The following is a 20,267-nucleotide window of genomic DNA, read 5'->3' as shown; positions in this document are numbered from 1 at the left end:
AGGCATCCTCCTCCCTGGCATCTCTCCGTAGAACCCATCGAGACCTACAAAACACTTGGCGGTGGTTAGGCAGCAGGTGTTACCTCACATTCCTCTCATCTGTTTGTCATATCCGCCTCTCATCTTAAACCTAGACTGTAACCTCTTCTGGGCAGGGGCCATCTTCTTGCTACATGTTTGCATAGCATTTAGCATTACTGGCCTCTCAGCACTACTGCAGTCTAAGTAACACATCGTCATCCTCAAAGCAGAAGAATGGAATTCAGAACTCCTAGATGTTCTGTTCTCTTATCTGCTACTGTGCAGCCTTGGGTGTGTCACCAAACTCACATTTCCAATGTTAGGCACATAAACAACAGGGCTGATTGTCCGAGGTTCTGAGTACTCACAATACCCAGTGACTTGAGCTCTGAAAATCAGGCTGCTGAAGTGGTTTCATACGAATTTAGGTGTCTGACTTTAGGCACCCAGGGCCAGACGCCTAGCTGGTGTAAATAGGCCCAGTATTATAGGAAGCCTTGGGAGTTATGCCCGTTTACACCAGCTGAGAATCTAGCCCCCCAGATTTGAAAATGTTGACCTTAGCTTCTCCGTGTCATCGCTGGTAAAATGAGGATGATGCTGGTGAGATGGTTGTGAGGCTTAATTAATATTTGTAAAGTACTTTATAAATCTGATGATCGCAAAATATTACTTGTCACTTACAGCTAACAATGTTCTTGGGCCATATCCCCAGAGGTGCCCTGCATCTGCACTTCCTCAGTTCATCTTCTTGCGGGATTTGCTCCTTTACCATTACACTAGTAATCCCACTGTTCCTACCACGGGCAGTGCCTCACTGGTGCTAGTGCAACTACAGGAAATTAAGGAAAAGCCTGTTATAGACAAGGCTTAGTGGTTAAACTACAACCAGGGCTTTAAACACTCCAGACTTTCAGCGAGTTTGAATCAGTCCAAATGACTCATTGTTAATCAATAGACCGATAGTTGTTTGTCAGCAAATCCAGAGTTGCACAGACCTGTTGCATTGCCTCTGGGTTTAGTTGCGGGCTCATCCTGTAACACAGACTGGGCTGATGAAGCCTCTCCTGGGTTTGCTGGTGAAGGTTGAATTTGTCTGCCAGACTGGGGAAGGGTGGATCAGCCACCCCTGCTTTTTAGAGAGCTGGCTGCAATTTGTGTTTGATCAGACCCAGGCAGCTCTGGCTCATCCAGTGCTTTATGCATTCCCACCCCTGCCGTCTGCTGCACACAAAGCCCGTTCTTCCCAAAAAGATCTGCAAAGGCCCGGTCTGTACACAGTTCTTGTACTGGTATATTTATGTTGGTTAGGGGAGTGGGTTTTTTTTTTTCCCAAACTGTTTTATGGTTCTACTCATGCAACCCCTACTGAGCACTTAAGTTACACTGGTGTAAAGGTGCCTTTAATAGCTTATTCCCCTTCCCTAACAGGCATAAGCTATAAGCTCCTTTATACCAGTATTGCTGCATCCACACTAGGGGATTCATACCAGTATAGTTGAAGTAGTACAACTTTTGTGTGTAGACAGGGCCTAATTTGGGCTGTCTCAGTTCTTGTGTGACCAACCTGAGACACAGTGGGCTTGGTTTTCAGCAGTGCTGAGCCCCCATAGCTCTCATTAACTTGCAGTGTTGTGGGTGCTTGGCACCTCTGAAAATCAGACCGTTGGTGTTTCCAGTTGATCCCACACAAATGAAGGCCCTTCCGCTTGGAAAGGAGGAAATATTGGCACCACGGTCCTGCTCAGGAGCCACAGCAGAGGACTCGCTCCCAGTAATCGCTTGCCACTAAACGGTAGCTGTGTTTGAAAGGAAGAAAGTCTCTTTTCGTTAATAAATGTCTGTTGGACTCTTTCTGTGTAATGTTTTCTGTGCATTTACAGTACTACTCCACATAATGGTTTGTAGGCCTGTGTCATCTCCAGCTCATGCACAGACACTGGAAAAAGCAAGAGGGGAGGGGAAGGAGATGCTGGGGAGAGGGGGGGAAAAAAAAAAAAGTTGGAGACAGCATTGTCCTTGCTTTGAGAAGCCACCGGGGATAGGCCGGGGCTCTGCCTCCTGCTTCAGCTGACCCTCGCCAGCAGATGGGCAACAGGACGGGAATGCCCTTGTGAGCCAGGGATTTAACAGGGCTTTCTTTAGGGAAGAATAGCCTGCTTAGCCGATAAAGAGCATGTAAGATGGTATGGGGCGGGCTTTGATGTCTCGCTGGCCCAGCGGGGAGCCAAGTGATGACTGACAGCGGTGTGTCACAGGATTACTCGGCCCCTGACAATGCCCCTCTCTGTTCCTGTGATGTTGCTACTCTGTTACAGCTACTTTTTCTGTTGTTATGTGCCTCTTTAGGTGGCATTCCTCCTCCCCAAGCCTCCCCTCCCATTAGCGTACAGACAGGCTGAAGATACAGTAGGTAGCATGAGGCAGTGGGGGGGGGCGCGTTAGAACAAATGGCGCAAGGGTGACTTGAACGCTCATGTGCACATGGATTTGTATAATTGCAGGTCAGGGAAAGTGAGCAGGCTTTGCACAGGGCGGTCACGGCTCAGACTCCAGATTTCAAAACTTGGGGCAGCTGGAAAATAAAGACTCCACAAAATAACCAGAGTTGCCCTGTACAACAATTGTTGTTCTGCGCAGAACCTTGTTTTTTAATTAACTTTCTCTCTGTGTGTATGAGAGAGAGAGAGAGGCTATATCAGAATGTATAGTGAAAAGAGTAGTGAATATAGGTTCAAATTCTCCTCTCTGTTACATTAATGTAAATCCAGAGAAACTCTTAATTTCTGTAGCGTTACTCTGGATCTACACATTGGTGTAACTGAAATCAGAATTTTGCCTTTGATTTTTTTAATTGCTTGTAAAATACAGGCTTGAAATAGCAGCACAGCCATTGAACAGACTTTCTTTTTCATAATGTTTATCATGTGACACAGCAAGCATTGGTTGTCATATGGTAATTACACATTGTGTCCAAACACCCGATATCTTTTTAGTAGTCTGCAAACCAAAGCCCCATCTCTCACCACCTGCATGGAGAATAAAGAACAGACAGCCCAGAGACAAAGAAAGAAATAGAGAAATAAAGTGCAGGGGAGAGGGTCATTAAACAGACAAAGACAAAGGTTTTTTTTCATTTTTTCAAACATCCTTCTTTAATCACCCTTAGAGAGACCAGGTAGAAAAGCCAAAAACTGACAACATGGCAGCCAGGTGTTTGTTTTGTTGTAAATGCTGTATCACACTCTTTTTATCCTGAATACACACATTTGTTTTCTCTGTCTCTTACGCTTGCTAGTACTCTTCATAAACTGTTTGGTATAAACTGAATAGCCCCTTAACAATACCATTCTTTGCAAGACTTGATTCTGAAGATAGCATGTTGTATTAAAATAATACTCAGGATCTTCGTGGAAGGTGAAATGCAGCATTTATTTAGCAGTTGTATAGGAGGAGTTGGCAGTTTTCTCTCCTGTCAAAGACGGTGGAACTCTTTGCCACATGATGTCATTGAGGTCACAAACTTACCGAGATTGAAAGAAGGATTGGATGTTTATATAGTTAGTTAGAGTTGTTATAATTAATGCAGCCACAAAAAAAAAAGTTTTGAAAGGGGAAAATACCTAACATTTTAGGGTTTAAGCCAGTCTCTGTTAGGGATCTGATGAGACCTTTATGGGGGATGGGGGCAGATTACATCCCATCTGTCTATTGAGGGGTTCTTACACCTTCCTCTGAAGCAGCTGGTGCTGGTCACTGTCTGAGACAGGACACTGAACTAGATGGACCTCGGGTCTGATCCAGTCTGGCAGTTTCCATGTTCCTTTGTGCCTGAATGCTGTTCCAGTTCCATCCAGTTATTTTCTCTGTGTGAGGAACTGTACATGGGATAATCAGGATGGGGAGTGCTGCTGCTTGATTGCCAAGCTGGACTGGGAATTCTCTGCTCCTCTGAAGTCATTTTTTCAGTTACAAAAGTACAAAAAAATCTTGGGCACCACCAACTTCTAAGTCCATTACAATGATTCCATTTAACATTAAAGGCTGATATTTGAATATTGTCTCTTTTCTGGGAGGGGAGGAAAGGGGATGTTAAAATAAGGACTAGAACATAAAGTGAATGAGTTATACACAAATGAAGAGTTATAAAGAACGTAGGACTTACCCGATCAGCCCACTAGTCTGTGTTGCCTGCCTCACAGGGGTCTTTATGAGGCTTAATTTAATTAATTGTTCTAAAACACTGTGAGCGAAGTGTCGTCACCAGGGCCTTTGGCAGTGTCCATTAATTGTTGCTTCAGGGAAAGGGAAGAGGTATGGCCTTGTAGTTAAGGCACTGGGCTGGGGTTCCAGAGACCAGAGTTCAATTTGCAGATTTCCTGTAGTGCCTTTCTAAATCAAGTCACATCATCTCTCTTTGCCCCCGTGCTCCATCCGTAAAATGAAGATGATAATCCCTCACAGAGGTGATGTGAGGATAAATGCATTCATGAATTTGATGCACCCAGGTATTACAGTGGGGCTCTCTAAGTAGCTAGCTAGGTAGAAAGGTTTAAAAGCTCTTCTGTAGATGACAAGCTTTTTAGTGCACAGGTCAGACTTGCAGGTCTGTAAGGTGCCTAGCACGCTGGCCAGTTGGATGGCGAATCGGTCTGTTACATTTTCCTTCCCCACTGAGGGCCCAGACTGAGGGGGGGGCTCAGTTCCCTCCACTCCCAGTGACTTCAAAGTGAGCTCTGGGTGTTCAGCACCTCAGTGGTTCGGGCCGTTTGGCTTTGTCTGCATTAGGAGAATGAGTACCTGTTTCTCAGCAATGCTGCATCTGTACCTGTGCCACCAGAGATGAAGGCATTAGCACAGACCAGGCTCAGGTGTTTTGTACCACAGTGTCATGAAAGCCCTCTCAGAATTAGATGAGACAGGGGTGAAAATACCTGTGCCCATGTACATCACCGTTGCTGTGGAACATTGATCAGCTGGTCTCTCCTCTAGCTCCTCTCCTCTAAGTAGTGACGTTGCTACGCGTGTTCATCTGATGAGCACTTTGACATGGACTATGTAGTGGTCAGTTATACTAACTCTGCTTGGAGTGATACATTATACCCGAAGTCATATCCTTCTCCTGATCACTAGACGGTGCGCTCTCGTGACCGCCTCACACCCAGGCATTGGGGAGCAGAATGGGATGCAAACTGGTACCTTTTTTTTTTTTTTTGTATCCTTGGTGTGACACCTTTGAACTTTTCCTTGGCATTGACAACCTTGAAAAGACTGACTCCTCTAACAAAAGGGCTCTCATAGCAAGGCTGCAGCTGTATCTTCCTACGAAGCAATAATCTAATCATTAGAAGCAGCTTGCCTGCCAATTTGTGTGTGGCATTTACAGCTTCCTTAATATCACTTAATTAGTCAAAGGCAAATCTGGAGTTTTGCCCATTGAGGGATTTCTCTCAGTTTGGTTGATCGACTGTCTGCTCTGCAGAAAGGCAAACAGGACCAAATGTAAGATACAAGAGAAGGGCTGGAACCAGACTCAGAAATTCAAAGTTGATCCAAAAAATGCAGGAGGAATGGCCGGTAGGAGAGGAACTAGTCAGTAGAGACAAATGCACAGTCATTCCGCACGGTATTTCATGCAAAACAGGCAAGTCCTTCTTACCAGCATCATGATGCTAGCAGAAGGTTTGTCCTGAAAGCAGAGTATGCTTTATAATCATCATATGCATGCGAGGCAGAGGAGGTGCTCTTTGAATGCCTGTCTTATCCCACCAAAGCCACAATACAGAATCTTTGCTCCATCTTTTGGCTTTGCAATGTTCTAAGCCAAGCAGGTGGAGCCAGAAAATTGCAATGACCGGTGCTGGAACTGAACACCTCGCTCTGTTTGAAGAGTCTCTCCTGCCTGTTAGGCCAAGGGAGTGAGTAGACACAGGCCAGGATTCTGTGTGGTGAACAGCTCTCCAGTGGCATTTTTTCATCCTGACTCCATAAGGAGAAGAATAGGGGATGGTTGATAAGTGAGGGATCTGTCAGTTCTCTTATGTACAGCTATAGTGTGATCGACCTAGATAATTCTAAGGTTGGCTTCTTTATTGGTTAACGTTTTCTGCAGCAGAGCGACAGTTGATGCTCAGTGTGATCCAATGATATTTTCCCTTTATCTTACCAAGCTTGTTTGCATCAGCTGATGACGTTGTACGTAGGCCATCTGTTGACTTGTCGAAAGGAGCGCAGCATCATTGATGAATTCTTTGCCCAAAAAAACCTGGGTTGCGTTGGCTGCAGATGGCTCATCCAACACGAAAGGTAGAAAAAGCAGGTGTTGCAACAGCCTTGGCCCAGAGGTATCCCAGCCCTGTTCCCTGGCAGAAGTTCAGCCGCAGGATGGAATTAGCTGTTGGAGATGCTGTCAAGCAGATTGATGGCACGATCCACATTGAAATGTTCTCTGATAAATTATACAGTCCGCTCAGTTCTTCTCCAAAGACACACCATGAGTTCTAGGTCTGTGCGTCAGAACTTGATACTCTTTCTAAACCTGGAGCAATTCTGGGAACTTCTTGGGTTGCTACAACCTACATGTGTTGGTTAAAGGTCATTGGGACTTGTTGCATTGCATTGCACCAGGATTTCACACAGTTCAAGACAAATGAGAAACAACGCATCATGGAGAACATTGAGGGGGAGGGAGGAAACATTCTTCTTTAGACTCGCATCATCTTAGTTCTCTTGTTGAATTCCCAAGACTGACTGACTCGATTACATTTTTTTTTTCTACTTTGTGATGTCACAGGTGGCTTTTATGACTTGGAGACTGAGAACAAATCTCAGGAGCAGATGATTGCTTCAAATGGGCAGATAAAAGCAGAAATTATAGAGAAGCAGAACAGTTTCTGGGTGTTCTCCCCTCTCAGTTGTTTCTTCCTCTCAGTTGTCCAGAAGGTCTCAGCAGCTGCTGAAATGTTCCGAAACTCGGTTTGGTGCAAAGCATCAGCGGCACTAGTCTTGTTTTGGATCTCGGCTGTGTCACAACTCATTTCTGTTGGATGTTTCCCTGGTTTTCCTTTCCCTCTGCATTTTACCATCAGTGGCCTTGGAGTCCAGAAGGTGATAAACATTTGAATCCACTCCACTTGCAAAGCCATCAAGTGCCCAAGGCAGTGTGAAAGTGATGATTCATGCCTGGTACAGTCTGCTGGGGTTCTCAAACTGTGGGTTATATTTCTTGCACCAAGCAATGGTGCTACAGGCTTCAGAGCAGCTACGCTGAAGGATGGTGCTTGGAAGATACAAGTCGAAGAACGGGCATTGGATTTTGCTTTGAGGGGAGGAGAGGTTGTTGGGAAAGGCACCACCGTCCCTTTCTGGTCAGTCTGCATTTAGGAGCTGCCTGACCGCCTGCATGGAGGTAGCATTCTGTGGTGGAGACTCTCGGATTGTGAGGCAAGGTGGGGATGGGAGGAAACTGTTATTTTTAAGAGTGATGAATACTGGGAAGAAAAATTGCAAATTGCCTAATTTTTCCACTCTAGTATGTGGTTTTCTCTTGTCTTTTTTTCCTCCCAGGCCCTGCAACTTTTCCATTTATTTTCTGTTGTGTCAGTTCCACATTCTCATTCTCTCTCTCTCTCTCTCTCTCTCTCGGAAAGAGAAACCAAGATGTAGGGACGGTGCTGTCCTCCTGAATTCACGCTCCAGCACTTGGCACTTTACAGAGACCTCAGAAATGTCGGGGGCGGGGAGTGTTTGAGGTTGACCTGGCTGCCAGCTTCTTACACTGATAAACCCCTCTGGATACTAGCCTGGTTTTGTATTCAGAGTGACGTGGGAATCGCCTGTTATACTTAGTGTGCGTGAAATGACTCCGGGTTATTGTTTGCCCTGGAGTGCTGAGCTTTTTCCTCTTTTGAAAACTGGCCGCATCTGGCCACCTTCATCTTTGCTCAGGATAAAACAAACCATTGTAGGCCATTTTCTCTGCTCCCGTCATTGTCTCTCTTCAGAGGCTCCTGGTGCCCTGTTCTCCAAGGCTGCAATTTAATTACAGGTGTGCACAGGCAGCGTTAAGTGTGGTCTCTTATTCCTACCAGTGTGGAGGTTTATTCCCCAAATGACACCACACAATTACTGGCTTCTCTCTCTCCCTCTCCTCCTTGTCCCCCCACCCCTGCCCCACTGCACAAACACAGCTTTGTCCCCACCCTCTTAATGAAGTGACTAGAGGGACTCCAGAGGGACTTTGATCTTACCTATCACCTGGCAACAGTAAAACCATCTTCTAGATGTCTGACAAGAAAGAACAGGAACCAGGGCTGTCTCTGGGGAGGGGGTGCCAAGTTCCTAGCTGTGTAGCCCAGAGAAATTCTTAGACCTTTAACCAGCCTGGCACGGGAAATCAGGGTGTAACTATGCCCCTGAAAAGTCGATGGAACGTGCTCTTGACATCTGTCCCAGTTAGTGCCTCTGATCCAATATTGCTTTAGGTAATTCTTGGCCAGAGTCCAGACGCCGCAAAGCTCAGATACAGTAGGAACATAGGAATTGTCAGACTAGACCAGGTCCACGGTCCATCTTGAAGAGCATCCTGCCTCTGACAGCAGCCAGGTCCAAATGCTTCAGAAGACAGCACAAGGAACCCCATAATGAACAGTTAATGGAATGACTTGCTTATAGGGGAAGTTTCTTCCTAACCCCCGACACTTAGTGTCTATCTTGTGCCCTGAACGATGACATTTTCTGACCCTTTCACATTTTACCCCATCTAATGAAGGAGAGGATGGGTTTTTTTAATCCATTTAAGTGTTTGCTCCTCCTCTGAACTGTGCTAAAATCTTGGCATTTCAGAGAGTCGGGATAGGTCTGTGTGTTGAGAAACCTTTTTCCTACCAGTGCCCCTAAGTTACCTGGGTTTGCAGAACTCTACCTCAAACGCGGATGGCTGCTTTTGGAATGGCTGTTCTGGAAGGAGGAATTTAACAGGCTGTGGATTTCTCTTCACATCATGACATGTCCTGGTTAGGGCTCAAGCCTGTCATGTCTAGGTGCCAGATCACAGAAAGAAACCTTGGACAGTCCCCCAGTTATAGGAACCCAGGTTCTGTATGTACCACATCTGTGTTAGGCATTTGTAAGCCTTTCTGCAGAGCCCCTCACTATAGTATCTGGGGGCCCCACAAACCTTCATGAATGTAGCTGTACAACAGGGTGTGGAGTGACAGGGGGCGTATTATCGTCCCTGTTTTGCAGCTGGGGGAGCTGAGGCACAGTGAAATTAAGTGATTTGCCCAGCATTGCACAGGGAGTCTGTGGCAGAGTCAAGGACTGAATCCAGGTCTGAGCCCACAGCCCAGTGTCATAACCACAAAGCCAACCTTCCTCACTGTGGTCATCTGGATGCTGCTATTCTTGTAGACAACACTCTAGCGATCTACAGTAACATGGAAGTCAGTGGAGTTTCCGGATTTACTCTGGTGAAACTGAGATCAGAATCTGGCCCGGTGATCCTGACCTTCCAAATTTACTATTGCTATAGATTATTACTACTGCCTATGGCTCTTGCACCTCTTGTTTAAGTAGGGTCCTGACAACAGCAGTGCTGTATTTTTCTTAATGATTAGTGTAGGTTCTACAGCACAGCTCCATCGATTTGTGGCACTGGTTACAGGAAGCAGCCTCTCCTCTCCTGCATTCCCATTCCCCGCCTCTCCCTCTACAGCTGATCACTGTAGCAGGGGGTATTGATTTACTAATTGGGCAGTGATTTCACCTGATTGATAATAAAGTGCTGGACAACCTCCCTGCTGAGCTGAAATTCAGCCTGGCGGCTACTGGGAGGTTACTTGTCCTCAGCAGCAAATAGTTTTGTGTTGTTAAGTAAACTTATTTGTTGCCCAGTAATACTCAAATTACTGTACTAAGTGCTTGGAGATGCAATGAAAGTGTCAATCAGAAACTTCATCATATGTTGAGAAACTCACCTAAATAAGTAAATGGTGACTAAAGTTACTGCCTAAGTAAAAGTAGGTGTCTGCATGCTACGACTCCTTGGTTCTATTCCTGGCTTTTCCCCAACTCATTGTGTGACTTTGGGGGAGTCATTTCACCTCCGTACCTCAGTTTCCCCCTCTGCTAAATGACCTGGCACTTGGTAGATAGTATAACACAAAATGCAAGACTGAAAGCCTATGGTTTCTAAGGCTCTGCTCTAATGTATACCCCTGTATATAAATGAATGTCACTGCCAGAGCATGCGCAGGGTTGCTGTTGTATACCATCACCTTCTGTAGAGGAGCAGATACATTCTTACCTGCTTTGCAATGGACTTTGAGATCTATTATTACTATTTATTACTTATATCACTCTAGCACCTACAGGCACCTACCACAGCTGGGGCTCCACTGGGCTAGGCACTGTCCAGATACATAGTGAGTGATAGCTCCTGCCCTGAAGAACTTACTCTCTAAACAGACAAGACAGCTAAAGGCTGGGAGGATAAACAGAAGCGCCAAGAGGGGAGGTGACTTGCCCAAGGTCACAGAGCAGGACAGTGGCAGAGCCTATAGAAACACTAGAAGATCTGTTTGGGAATGTAGCAGCCAGTCAGAATACAGTTGCCTTTGCAACAGTCTCTGGTGCGGAAGCTGTCAGAGTTCCAGGCAACTGTACCTGCCTTACCCCTCAGTGATCCGGCTCATCAGCCATCACCTCTCTTGGGTAGAGACCTGCATCTCTCTTCTTCCTGGCTGGGGTTTTTCCAGGCTGCACAATTCCGTGCCTATACTGTGTTATTGCCCGCAAGCCAGAGTGTGTAAACAGGCCAGCGTCGGTGGCTCTCTCTTCAGAGGCTATAAGTGGCATCATTGCCCGCATGTATAAGTTACCACACAGGTCTTTCTAAGCAAGCACATGTATTCTTAAGGGGAAAGAATCATAGAGAAAACATATTAAAAGAATAAAAGAGCCTAATTAACTTACTTACTCAAGATCACCCTGCCTGCCAACTCCTGCAGGTGCTCTGGTAGGAATCAATCCTTCAAACCCTTGTGTTTACAAGTTCATAACAGCGGTAGCTCAGAACAAGCACCCCCATGCATACTTTTCCCTTATGCGACTTGATCTTCCGATTCCAGGAATAGATCATCATATGGTCCCTTCCTTGGGGCATAGCTTCAAAAGGCTGGGGTTTGGCATACCTGGGGAGGAGGCCAGGAATTTTTATTCACCTCCCCCTAGATATTTCTCAGGAAACCCACTTCATACATATTGCCCCAAAAGACCATTCTTGTCTGCTATATTGTTCAGTGTGGTCCTTTGATCAGCCAGGCCCCCAGTAATACAGAACCTTTGTATTTCATGCAGTGGACTCCAAAGATACTCAGATTTAGTTCAATAAGGTTTTTCCAGGATATTGCAGGAAATTGCCATATCTGCCACAAAACCCTATGAGATGTGTGTGTTGTTTGCAGGCTACTGGCAGGAAAGATTGTCTTGGGTTGGGGTGTTTTGTTTTGTTTTTTAGCACAGGGTTTAGTTCTGTTATAAAATGTTTTCATTGCTCAGTGTCTTAAGGCTGGGTTTTTTTTATTTGCAAACTGCTGTGTCACACACTTCAGCCGTCAGCGCCTACCCCCCCACCAGAGCATTTGTTCAGAACAAAGGCTCCCTTTTAAAAATGGCATGATATTTTGCCACTTTTATGAAAAACTGTCACAACAATATCTAATTCTGCATGAGACAGAATTTCAAAACAGGCATCAAGGAGAGGGAGGAAGCTGTACTTGTGCTAATGCGCGAATGTCACTTCCACAGCTGTAGAATAAGTCACCCACCAAACTGGATTTCAAAAGGAAAGAAATCTAAACCCCTTCTCTTTGCTCTCTTCTTTCCAGGCCTGACCTTCGCAGGAAAACCCAAGGCAAACGCCGCCTCGCTGAAATCTTGCGATCTGAATACTCTAGTGGGATGGACTCTGGTGTATCCAAGGTCAAGAGAAGGAAAGGACACGGGAAACCTGGCAACTAGAAAATGCTGAGCTGAACTGGGAGTTTCCAGCTCTTTGCTGCAGAAACTAGTTCTGGAGAACGCATGGGGCAGAAGGCAAGGCGACATGCAACGCAAACTGAGGTGCACCAGAATTTAACAGAGAATTTTTAAAAGGCTAAACCCTCAGAGAGCTGAGCCCCCAGAAGACCTGAATGGAGCCGAAATCAAACATGTTCTGTTCTCAGTTAAGACTGCTCCATTGCAAATAAATGCAGCTTCATGAAGATGCACAAAGTTTCTAAGTTTTGCTGTTTTAAACCATGACCATTGTTTTTGTAAATAAAATGTGGAGCAGTCAAATGAAGTGTAGAGAGAAATGTGCAACCACCAAAAAATAAAGTGACCATCAAATGGGTTAAGATAGGAGCTGAGTTCATTGGGGCGATTATGATGTTTAAAAGGCCTATAGGAACCAGTTGTTTGGGTTTTTTTAATAGAGAAAGCTGAAGTGGTGCCTGGACGTTACTATCTTAGTTGTTTATTCTGAGATTAGCTAGTATCCAAGCCTTCGCCTGACCTGAGCAAGCTGTGGAGCTTGGGCCAGATCCAGATGGCATTGAAGTGAATGGCAAAAGTCCCCATCACTTGAGAACAAGATTGTACGTAAATAGACAAATGCTCCATTCCCTACTCCTCTCTCGGGCAAAATGTAGAGGTAGGATTTGTCCCCGAATCCTTCAGGATTTAGCCACATGTAATATGTCTTGCTTCTCAGCACAGAAAAGTCTGTGAGGAGCATTTCTAACACTTAGTGATACCATCATTTTGTAGCGCGCTTTATTGCTCATTCTGAAAAGCACATTGACTTTAGCTGTCCCTTGCATCGGTCAAGCTTATTTATTTATTTTCTTCGCCTTTTCAGGAGCATATTCTAGGCTAATTGATTTGTCTCCTTGTGTTCCCCTGTTTGCCTTTGAAGTGGAAAGACCCAAAAGCTGGAATTTCTTCCTTCTTTTATTGATTTTATTCCTCCTCAGAACCCAGGAGGGAGGGGACTCCTGGGAATTCTTTGTGGTGTGATCGGAGAGAGGCTGTGATTGGGCCCATTCATGATTGCCTGGCACTTGGAATAAATCCTAACTCTTTTGAAGTCAATGGCAAAACTCCCAGTGACGTCAGTCGGGCCAGGATTCCATTGGATCGTCATTCTGTGCAGGAGATGGCGCTTTCTCAAGGCCTGGTGTGAGATTGTAGCATGAGTTCCCCACTGGAACTATGGACCTTTGCAAACTTCACCACCTTCCACTCTGAGTGCAAGGCTCACTCCCTCAGTCTGCCTTCTCTAAGAAAAACACAGCCAACACACACACTAAAAAACAAAATAAACCCCAACCAAAACACAAACCCTACCAAAACAGAGCGCTCCACTGCACACACAATTCTTCCCCGGGGAGAGGATGAGAGAGAGAGAACAAACTACACATGACAGATGTTAGTCACGTCGCCTAATGCACTACCATAAGGGGCTCAGATAGAACAGCAAGGAGGGTGGTATAAGAACATATATGAAACAGAATTCACAGCAGTGCAAAGTGGGCTTAAAATGTACCCGAATCAGCATGATATCCACTTGGCACTGAGATAAGTGATGACACACGCTGCAGAGTAACAGTGAGTTGTGTCCCGTGTTGCAGAAGGGGCACAATCAGTCCAAAAGTGTTTATTTTGTCAAGTGAGTGTAACTCTTGAGTATCAGAACAATTCTTCTCTTCTCTTCCCAAGTGATCACTGAACAGCACCTTCCTGGTTTTAAAGCAGTAGTTTTTGAGAAAGAAGGATGTGAAAAAAATGCTCCGATGTAAAATAAAGTGAAGGGCAGAGAGTCGGAGGGTAATCAGGATTTATTAGATCAAAATTAAATAAAGAAACCACCCTCCTGATATTTGGGGGAGGGGAAGGGGACGGGAAATCAGTTTTAAAAAGTAACCTGAGGCTGAAAATGACTCATTGTGTGATGCAAAAAGTGTAAACTTGGGGAGAATTGATCCTATGCATGAAGGGGGGGGGGAAATATGACCTTCTCCAAGATGACTGTCATATGAGAATTAATAGAGACTGTGAATTTATAATACTAATACCAAAGATCTGCCAGCACCTCAGTCAGACATTAGGAAATCTCCTCACTCTCTGTTATTGGGGCGTGTCCTGGGCTTGATGGAACAGTGAGCGATTAAGCTTTTTTACCTGTATACCTTTCTCTGTGAGCCTCACCGTCTTTTAGTTGGTAGCTGTGCATTAATGCTGAGTGATTCTGGGAGGGAAGGTGGGAGAGATCATCAGAAAAAATGGTAAAGGAAACAGATGTATATTTAAAGAAAAGTCAAACGTTTATCTGATCATGATCTTGAGGTCCCTTCTGCAAACCTCAGGATTTATGAGTAGGTTTATATGTAGCTAAATTCTGCTCTCGCTTACACCTATGCACCCCAACTGATTGCATTGTCTGTCCCAGAATCTGTATTCTGATCTAGTTTATCACATGTAGCAGCTTTAGCTAATTTTAGCTAAATTTAAACCACATTTAATATAAATCAGTATCTGAGTGTTGGCTCTTGGTATAGATATTCTACCTCGGTGGTGTGAAAACCTCAGCATAATTCTACTGTGTATTTGTCTGTTTTTTTAATTTTAAAGAGCGCCTTTATTGTCCCGTTGACTTTTAGTTTGATTTCAGAGCAGAGTTTGGTTTTAAAAGTGATAAAGCCTCTTGTTTTTAATTTTCAGTTAATCCCACTTGTTCTGATATGCTGCACTTCAGATTTCCATTCATATATACCCTTACAGTCAAGGAGTTCTATTCCTGGTGTGTGGATGGAGCCTGGAATTCTCATTCTAAAAAACGCTCGTGCACCTTCTCGCTTATATCTTTGGACTCCTGTTTATTTAGATTGTAAGATCCATGGGGCAGTGACCACATCTTTGCCTGGCATAGGGCCAAGAACACCCTTTGTGCTTTACCAATAATAAGGGGCCAGATCCCACTCTCCTTTCTAGGTTAGAAAGGGCCCTGCGTGGGTGGGACTGGTACAGTTTTGCTGCCCAGTTGGCGCAGACTTGCAATTCTTGCTCTCCCGGAGACTAAGTGGAACCCTCCCCAGAAAGCTGAAGTTGGTGCATCATCCCGTGAGTGCTTTTGATCTCCACTGACTCCCCATTCGCTTCAGAAGAGAATTCAAGGTTCTTCTCCTAAGGTACCTTTGGGTTGGGGCCTTGGTCCGGCAGTGACTGCCTTTAAGACCCTCCAAGACAGCTACTCTGCGCGGGTATTTGAAATGCCCCAGATTTCACCTCTCAGATGCTGGCAGGGGGAGGTGGTGTTGGTGGTAGGGCTCTACTTGGGGCTTCTTTTCCAGAGGCGATCAGGCTGAGCATGTTCAGTTCCAAGTTGAAGACACACCTTTGCCATAAAACCTTTCCCCAGGGACAATGCCTGTAATTAAAACAGCAAAACTTCCCTGCCCATCCAAATTCTCATTCCTCTGTAACCCAGGGGAGCAGAGAGAAAAACACCATTTGTTCTGGACTCGTGCTTCAGCATAATTTTCTTCAGTGCTTAGATGCTAAGGTAATAGTGCCTTATAAATACCTTTGATGGAGAGCTGCTGCAGAGTGATGATTCTGCGGATCTGTGGTAAGGAATGGAGGGGAGTGGGGTATTCCTTCAGCCTTTGCAGAGAACCCCACGCTGCTGCCTGACCACTCAGGCTGTGATCTTGTTCCAGCATTTGACACAATGGTTGCACCTGTTTACACCTGAAGTCAACTGTTAATGCAGGGACTGTCAATGATCCTTTCTGAGAGAGGAGCAGACTAGCAATCCACTGGCATGTATGTGCCGTTAATTGAATCACTGCTGCTACAGTATAAACACAGAGTGGCTGGAATGCAGAGTAATTCTGACTTTACTGGAGTTGCTTCAGATTTACCACGTTCTAAATGAGAGCTGGGGTTAGCCCCCTTGTCGTCCATTCCTACTGCAGACAGCTCCCTTCAAACCAAAAGAGCAAAGAATGAAGATGGACCACAAAGTTGGACAAAAGATCCTTTCTGTGCTTGGAACCTAGATTGCATTTTATAGTGGGCTGGGCAATTGTCCTCATGTGTTGATGTTTCAGAACCCAAACTGTGAACAGAAAGCAACATGTTCATGAAATGTTTGTCAAGGAAAATCTTGACCCTTGGGGAAAAATAAGCCTTGGACTAGAACAGTTGTAGTCTTGTAGATGGTTTCTGTCACATGACTGATACGTGTCATCCAGCATTTGATTTCAATCATTTTTTGTTTTAAAGCCAGTGCACCAGGTTTAATGCCACTAAGAATTCTCCAGGGTGTTTATTCTTTGCTTTAGAGTAAAGCCCAGGGTCACAGATGCACTTGGCAAGATGTCCAAATGGATAGTAATAAAACAGGCCCCGTCCCGTTACATTCCAATGTTCAGTATATTGGGGGAAGACAGTCCTGTGCCTAAAGCACAGAACTAAGACTTAAAGCTGCTGAATTCTACATCTACCCCTGACACAAACTTGCTCTATGACTCCTCTGGGCAATCTCGTCCCCTGCCCAGTGCCTCAGTTTCCCCATTTGTAAAATGACGATAATACCCAACCTCAGGAGGGTAGAGTGGGGTGAAATGTTTTAATAGTTTCAAATTACTTTGGGATCCTCTTGCAGAAGGTGCTGTTTACATTGGAAATAGACTTCATTATTATAAAGGGCATATAGTCAGTGTGATGTTTTCACTAAATTGTGATTTTAAAAAATAAACTCTCTTTTACTGTGACTGTTAAAGCTCCCTTAAAGAAACAGCTCTAAACTTCAACACCGCTCCACTTTCTTTAGCAGAAGGACTCGAGTTTGGTCAGTTCCTATTCGCTAAGCTTGATATTTCTTTTGGATTGTAGCCTTGGTTTCTTCTACTGCAGTAATTTTACCACAAACACGTGCTAGTTAATATTTTAAAATGCTGGTTAAAATTCACTTTACCGTGGAGGTTTCCAGCTTCTTCCAGGTGTGAATTAGCAAAACAAATTTAAATATTGCCATTCTAAACTTGTAGGGAAGCCTTGTACTTCATTAATGTAAGAGGTGGAATCTGCTAGGAGGTACAAGGACAATTAAATATTAGAGAATGTCTTTGATTTACATTCCTGCTGTGTAAATGTAAGGAAGGTTGCTGTATTCTCTCTGCCTTCACTCTCACAAAATGAAAAGCACACCCAGTGCAAGTTGTCCTTTGATAGATTTTTAATATGATTTTAAAGAGTGTTGTTTGGCCTCATTCTTATTCAATGAGATTAATTTAAAGCACTTATCCCCTGGGTTTAAGTCAATCCATGTAGGATTTTGGACTGGGTTTGTTGCATGGGGGAGTTTTGTTTGCATGCTGCTCTGAGAGACTCCTTTCCCACTTCATTAACCCTGAGCTGGGGACAATCCCTCCCATCCAGAGCCGAGGATTTACCAAACCCCACCATTCAGATGCAAAGAAACAGCACCCTCCACAAAGGCAAGGGGGCTGCTTGACTTAATTAGTTGCTGTGCATTTTGCAAAATTATAACAATGCCGACATACTGTCAGGAAGAAAAAAAAAACCCGAATAGAAACAGGGTCAGCTCTGAATCTGGCTTTCCTCAGGCCTGTGAGATTCTGGGTGTTGTTTCTTGGAAGGCTCCCCCCACGCACCCAGCTCTCCAGTTCTCTATTGTTGCTATTTACATGTAGATCCCTGGCCGAGCCGGGTCCCCCCTTTCCCAGCGTGGCTTGCTGTGGTAGCCGCTCCTGCTGCAGGGGCTGATTGTTCTTGATCAGCAGCAGTTCGCCCTGCCCGAGGTAGGGTCCCAGCCCGGTGCCCCCCTCCCATGCCCCGGGGCGCGGTGCTAGCGGCCGGGGAGAGGCGGGTGGGTTTGGACTGGAGCCCCCTCGCGCCACGCTGCAGCCCTGGGGACACCGGGGTGGGGGTGACAGAGGATGGGTGCTGGACTTTGCCTGGGCTCTGTGCTGAGAAGTCTGCAGAGCTGGGGCGGGGGAGGGGATGGCGAGGGGGGGCTAGGACCTGCTGCAGACTAGGGTCTCTCTCCCCCCCCCCATGTGCCTCCCATCTCACCCCCTCCCCCGCCCGTTGCACGGGAAGGGCCGCGTGCGCTCGGACGGGAGCTGTGCAAGGAGCCTGGCCCACAGGTTGGCTGGGGGGGGGGGTGAGAGGGCTAAGCCTCGCAGCCCATCTGTCAGGTCCCCGGGACGGGTAGCCGCTCCCAGCCTGTCCCGGTGACCAGCTGCTGGGCTCGCTGGCCGCAGCCAGATGAGCGACACTTTTAAAGGGTGGAAACAATCCATTTTCCAAAGCGATCATTTAAAGCACTTAGGCAATTACACACTTAAGATTAGCGTTAATAATTCACCAGGACCGCGGCTACCCCTGGGCCAGGGCTCCTCCACCCGCCACCCCGCAAGGTGCGAGGGGCCGGGACAATGGGGAGGGGGGGGGCTGCCGGCTCTGCTCCCCACATGCCAGCACTGTGGCTCTGCCCGGGTTTCCCGTGGCTCTGGGGCTGATCCGGCTGCAGTATAAATCAGGAGTGGCTCTGGAGTCAGAGGGCCTGATTCCCCTGTTAGAAATCAGGAGCGACTCCCTGGCAGTCAGGGATGAGTCTCCTTTCTCTGACACGGGTGTAAATCAGCGGTGACTTCTCTTGAGCGGCTGGAGTTACAACCCAGCAGAATCAGGCCCCCTCTTTGAGTGGCCAAAATACGTTTTGCCTGTGGGTGAGACTCGTGGAAACTCCCCCCGCCCCCCCTTTCCCTTCCCTTCCCTTCGGCTTCTTTGATCAGCCAGAGTAAACGGCATAAAAAAGCCCGCGAATGGCTGGATCTGCTTGTTTGTAAAGAAGTTTATTTCCACATTTAAAAAAAAGAGAGAGAGAGAACCAGAGTTTTTTTGTTTTTTCTTTTCTGATCTCTTTAAAGCCCAATTCTCCTTCGCTTCTTTTCCTCGCGAAATCCAGACAGGAGAACCCGGGAATACAGACTTACAAGAATCACTTACACAAATACGTCCTCAGGGTTCACAAATAAATAATTCATATACATTTTGCACACAAGTATTTACAATTTTTTCTTAGTTACATACTTTTGAGCACTCTTGGGTGAGCATGAAAGGGCTCCTCTTCCGCTACGATCCGACAGGTCGGGGCCGAGCTGTTCATTATGGATCGGATTAGGGGACAGATGTTGTATGTTTCATGTCAGCACATCCGGGCCATCCCCCTACCTGCACCAGTAGAATTGTTCCTTACAAAGGCCAGGGCACGGATGCCCGAGCGCAAAGCCCGGCATGGGGGTGGCAGAAAGGAGCATGGATCATACGCCTTTGGGAACAAACAAACAAACAACAATTAGAAGCCGTGCTCAGGTGAGCGAGTTGATTTGCAAATACCTTTGCCTCATCCGCCAGTTCTTGCTCAGGCAAAACCCACTGAAGTCAGGTGCGTGTTTAGCATGAGGGGAGTCTGTCTGTCTTTCCAGGGAGTGTGTTTGTGATAGACACACGGGTGGGTCACGGGTCATTGTTTCAAATTATGTTCATTAACAATAAGAATCGGCTATTTATAGCTAGCGATCGCCGCTCTGTACATAAGCCAGCTCCCATCCCATGCCCTGGGCTCATCGTTGGTCAGGTGGAAAGGGTTAATTAATTGTGAGCACGGTGCTAAGAGCTACTGCAAGGAACGGGAAACTCCAGGCTGCCCCGAAGTTAGCAAGGAGCTAGTCCTGTTGGTGAACTAAATCTTCAAGCCGCCATATGATTGGAACGCAGTAAATTCTTTGAGTGGAAACAAACCCCGGGGTATTTTTAACCGCGTGTCTCTTACACACAGAACCCTCGTTTTGTTACTGAGCCTTTACAATGCAATGCGTCTATTTTTGTTAATGGCTTATCAGATTAATTCAGTTCCTCTCTTCAAACTAACTCCGCCTGAAAGAGGAACGTCTCTGAATTCTGCAACTTGTGGAGATTCCTTATTGATTCGATCTTTGTGTAGCCTCTGACCCGAAGTCTCCTTTTTGTGTGTGACAAACTTTAGTGCTAGAACGCGGGGGAGGGGGCAGAAAGGCCTCGGTGAGCAAAAAGATTTTTTAAAAGGCCGAAAAAACCTCTGTGTGTGTGTGTGTGGGGGGATTGTACACCGCGGGGCGGTTTAATTC

The 20,267-nt window shown here is 45.9% G+C and overlaps 1 protein-coding gene across 2 annotated transcripts in view; it reads left to right on the top strand.

Annotated features, from left to right (window-relative positions):
- DDX31 (DEAD-box helicase 31) overlaps positions 1–14,634 on the top strand; it is a 70,131-nt gene extending 55,497 nt beyond the window's left edge. Inside the window, exon 21 of one of the 2 annotated variants that reach the window (XM_044992454.1) lies at positions 11,910–14,634. In XM_044992454.1, the coding sequence (XP_044848389.1) occupies positions 11,910–12,042 (133 nt within the window). In that variant the 3' untranslated portion in view covers positions 12,043–14,634. The remainder of the gene's footprint in view (positions 1–11,909) is intronic. The other variant, XM_044992453.1, reaches the window with a different exon arrangement.
- The last annotated feature ends 5,633 nt before the right edge of the window (positions 14,635–20,267 follow it).

Source organism: Mauremys mutica, chromosome 18 (genome assembly GCF_020497125.1).
Source record: "Mauremys mutica isolate MM-2020 ecotype Southern chromosome 18, ASM2049712v1, whole genome shotgun sequence".
In the NCBI taxonomy this organism is placed as follows: Eukaryota; Metazoa; Chordata; order Testudines; family Geoemydidae; genus Mauremys; species Mauremys mutica.
This window is presented reverse-complemented; position numbering and strand designations above follow the sequence as displayed.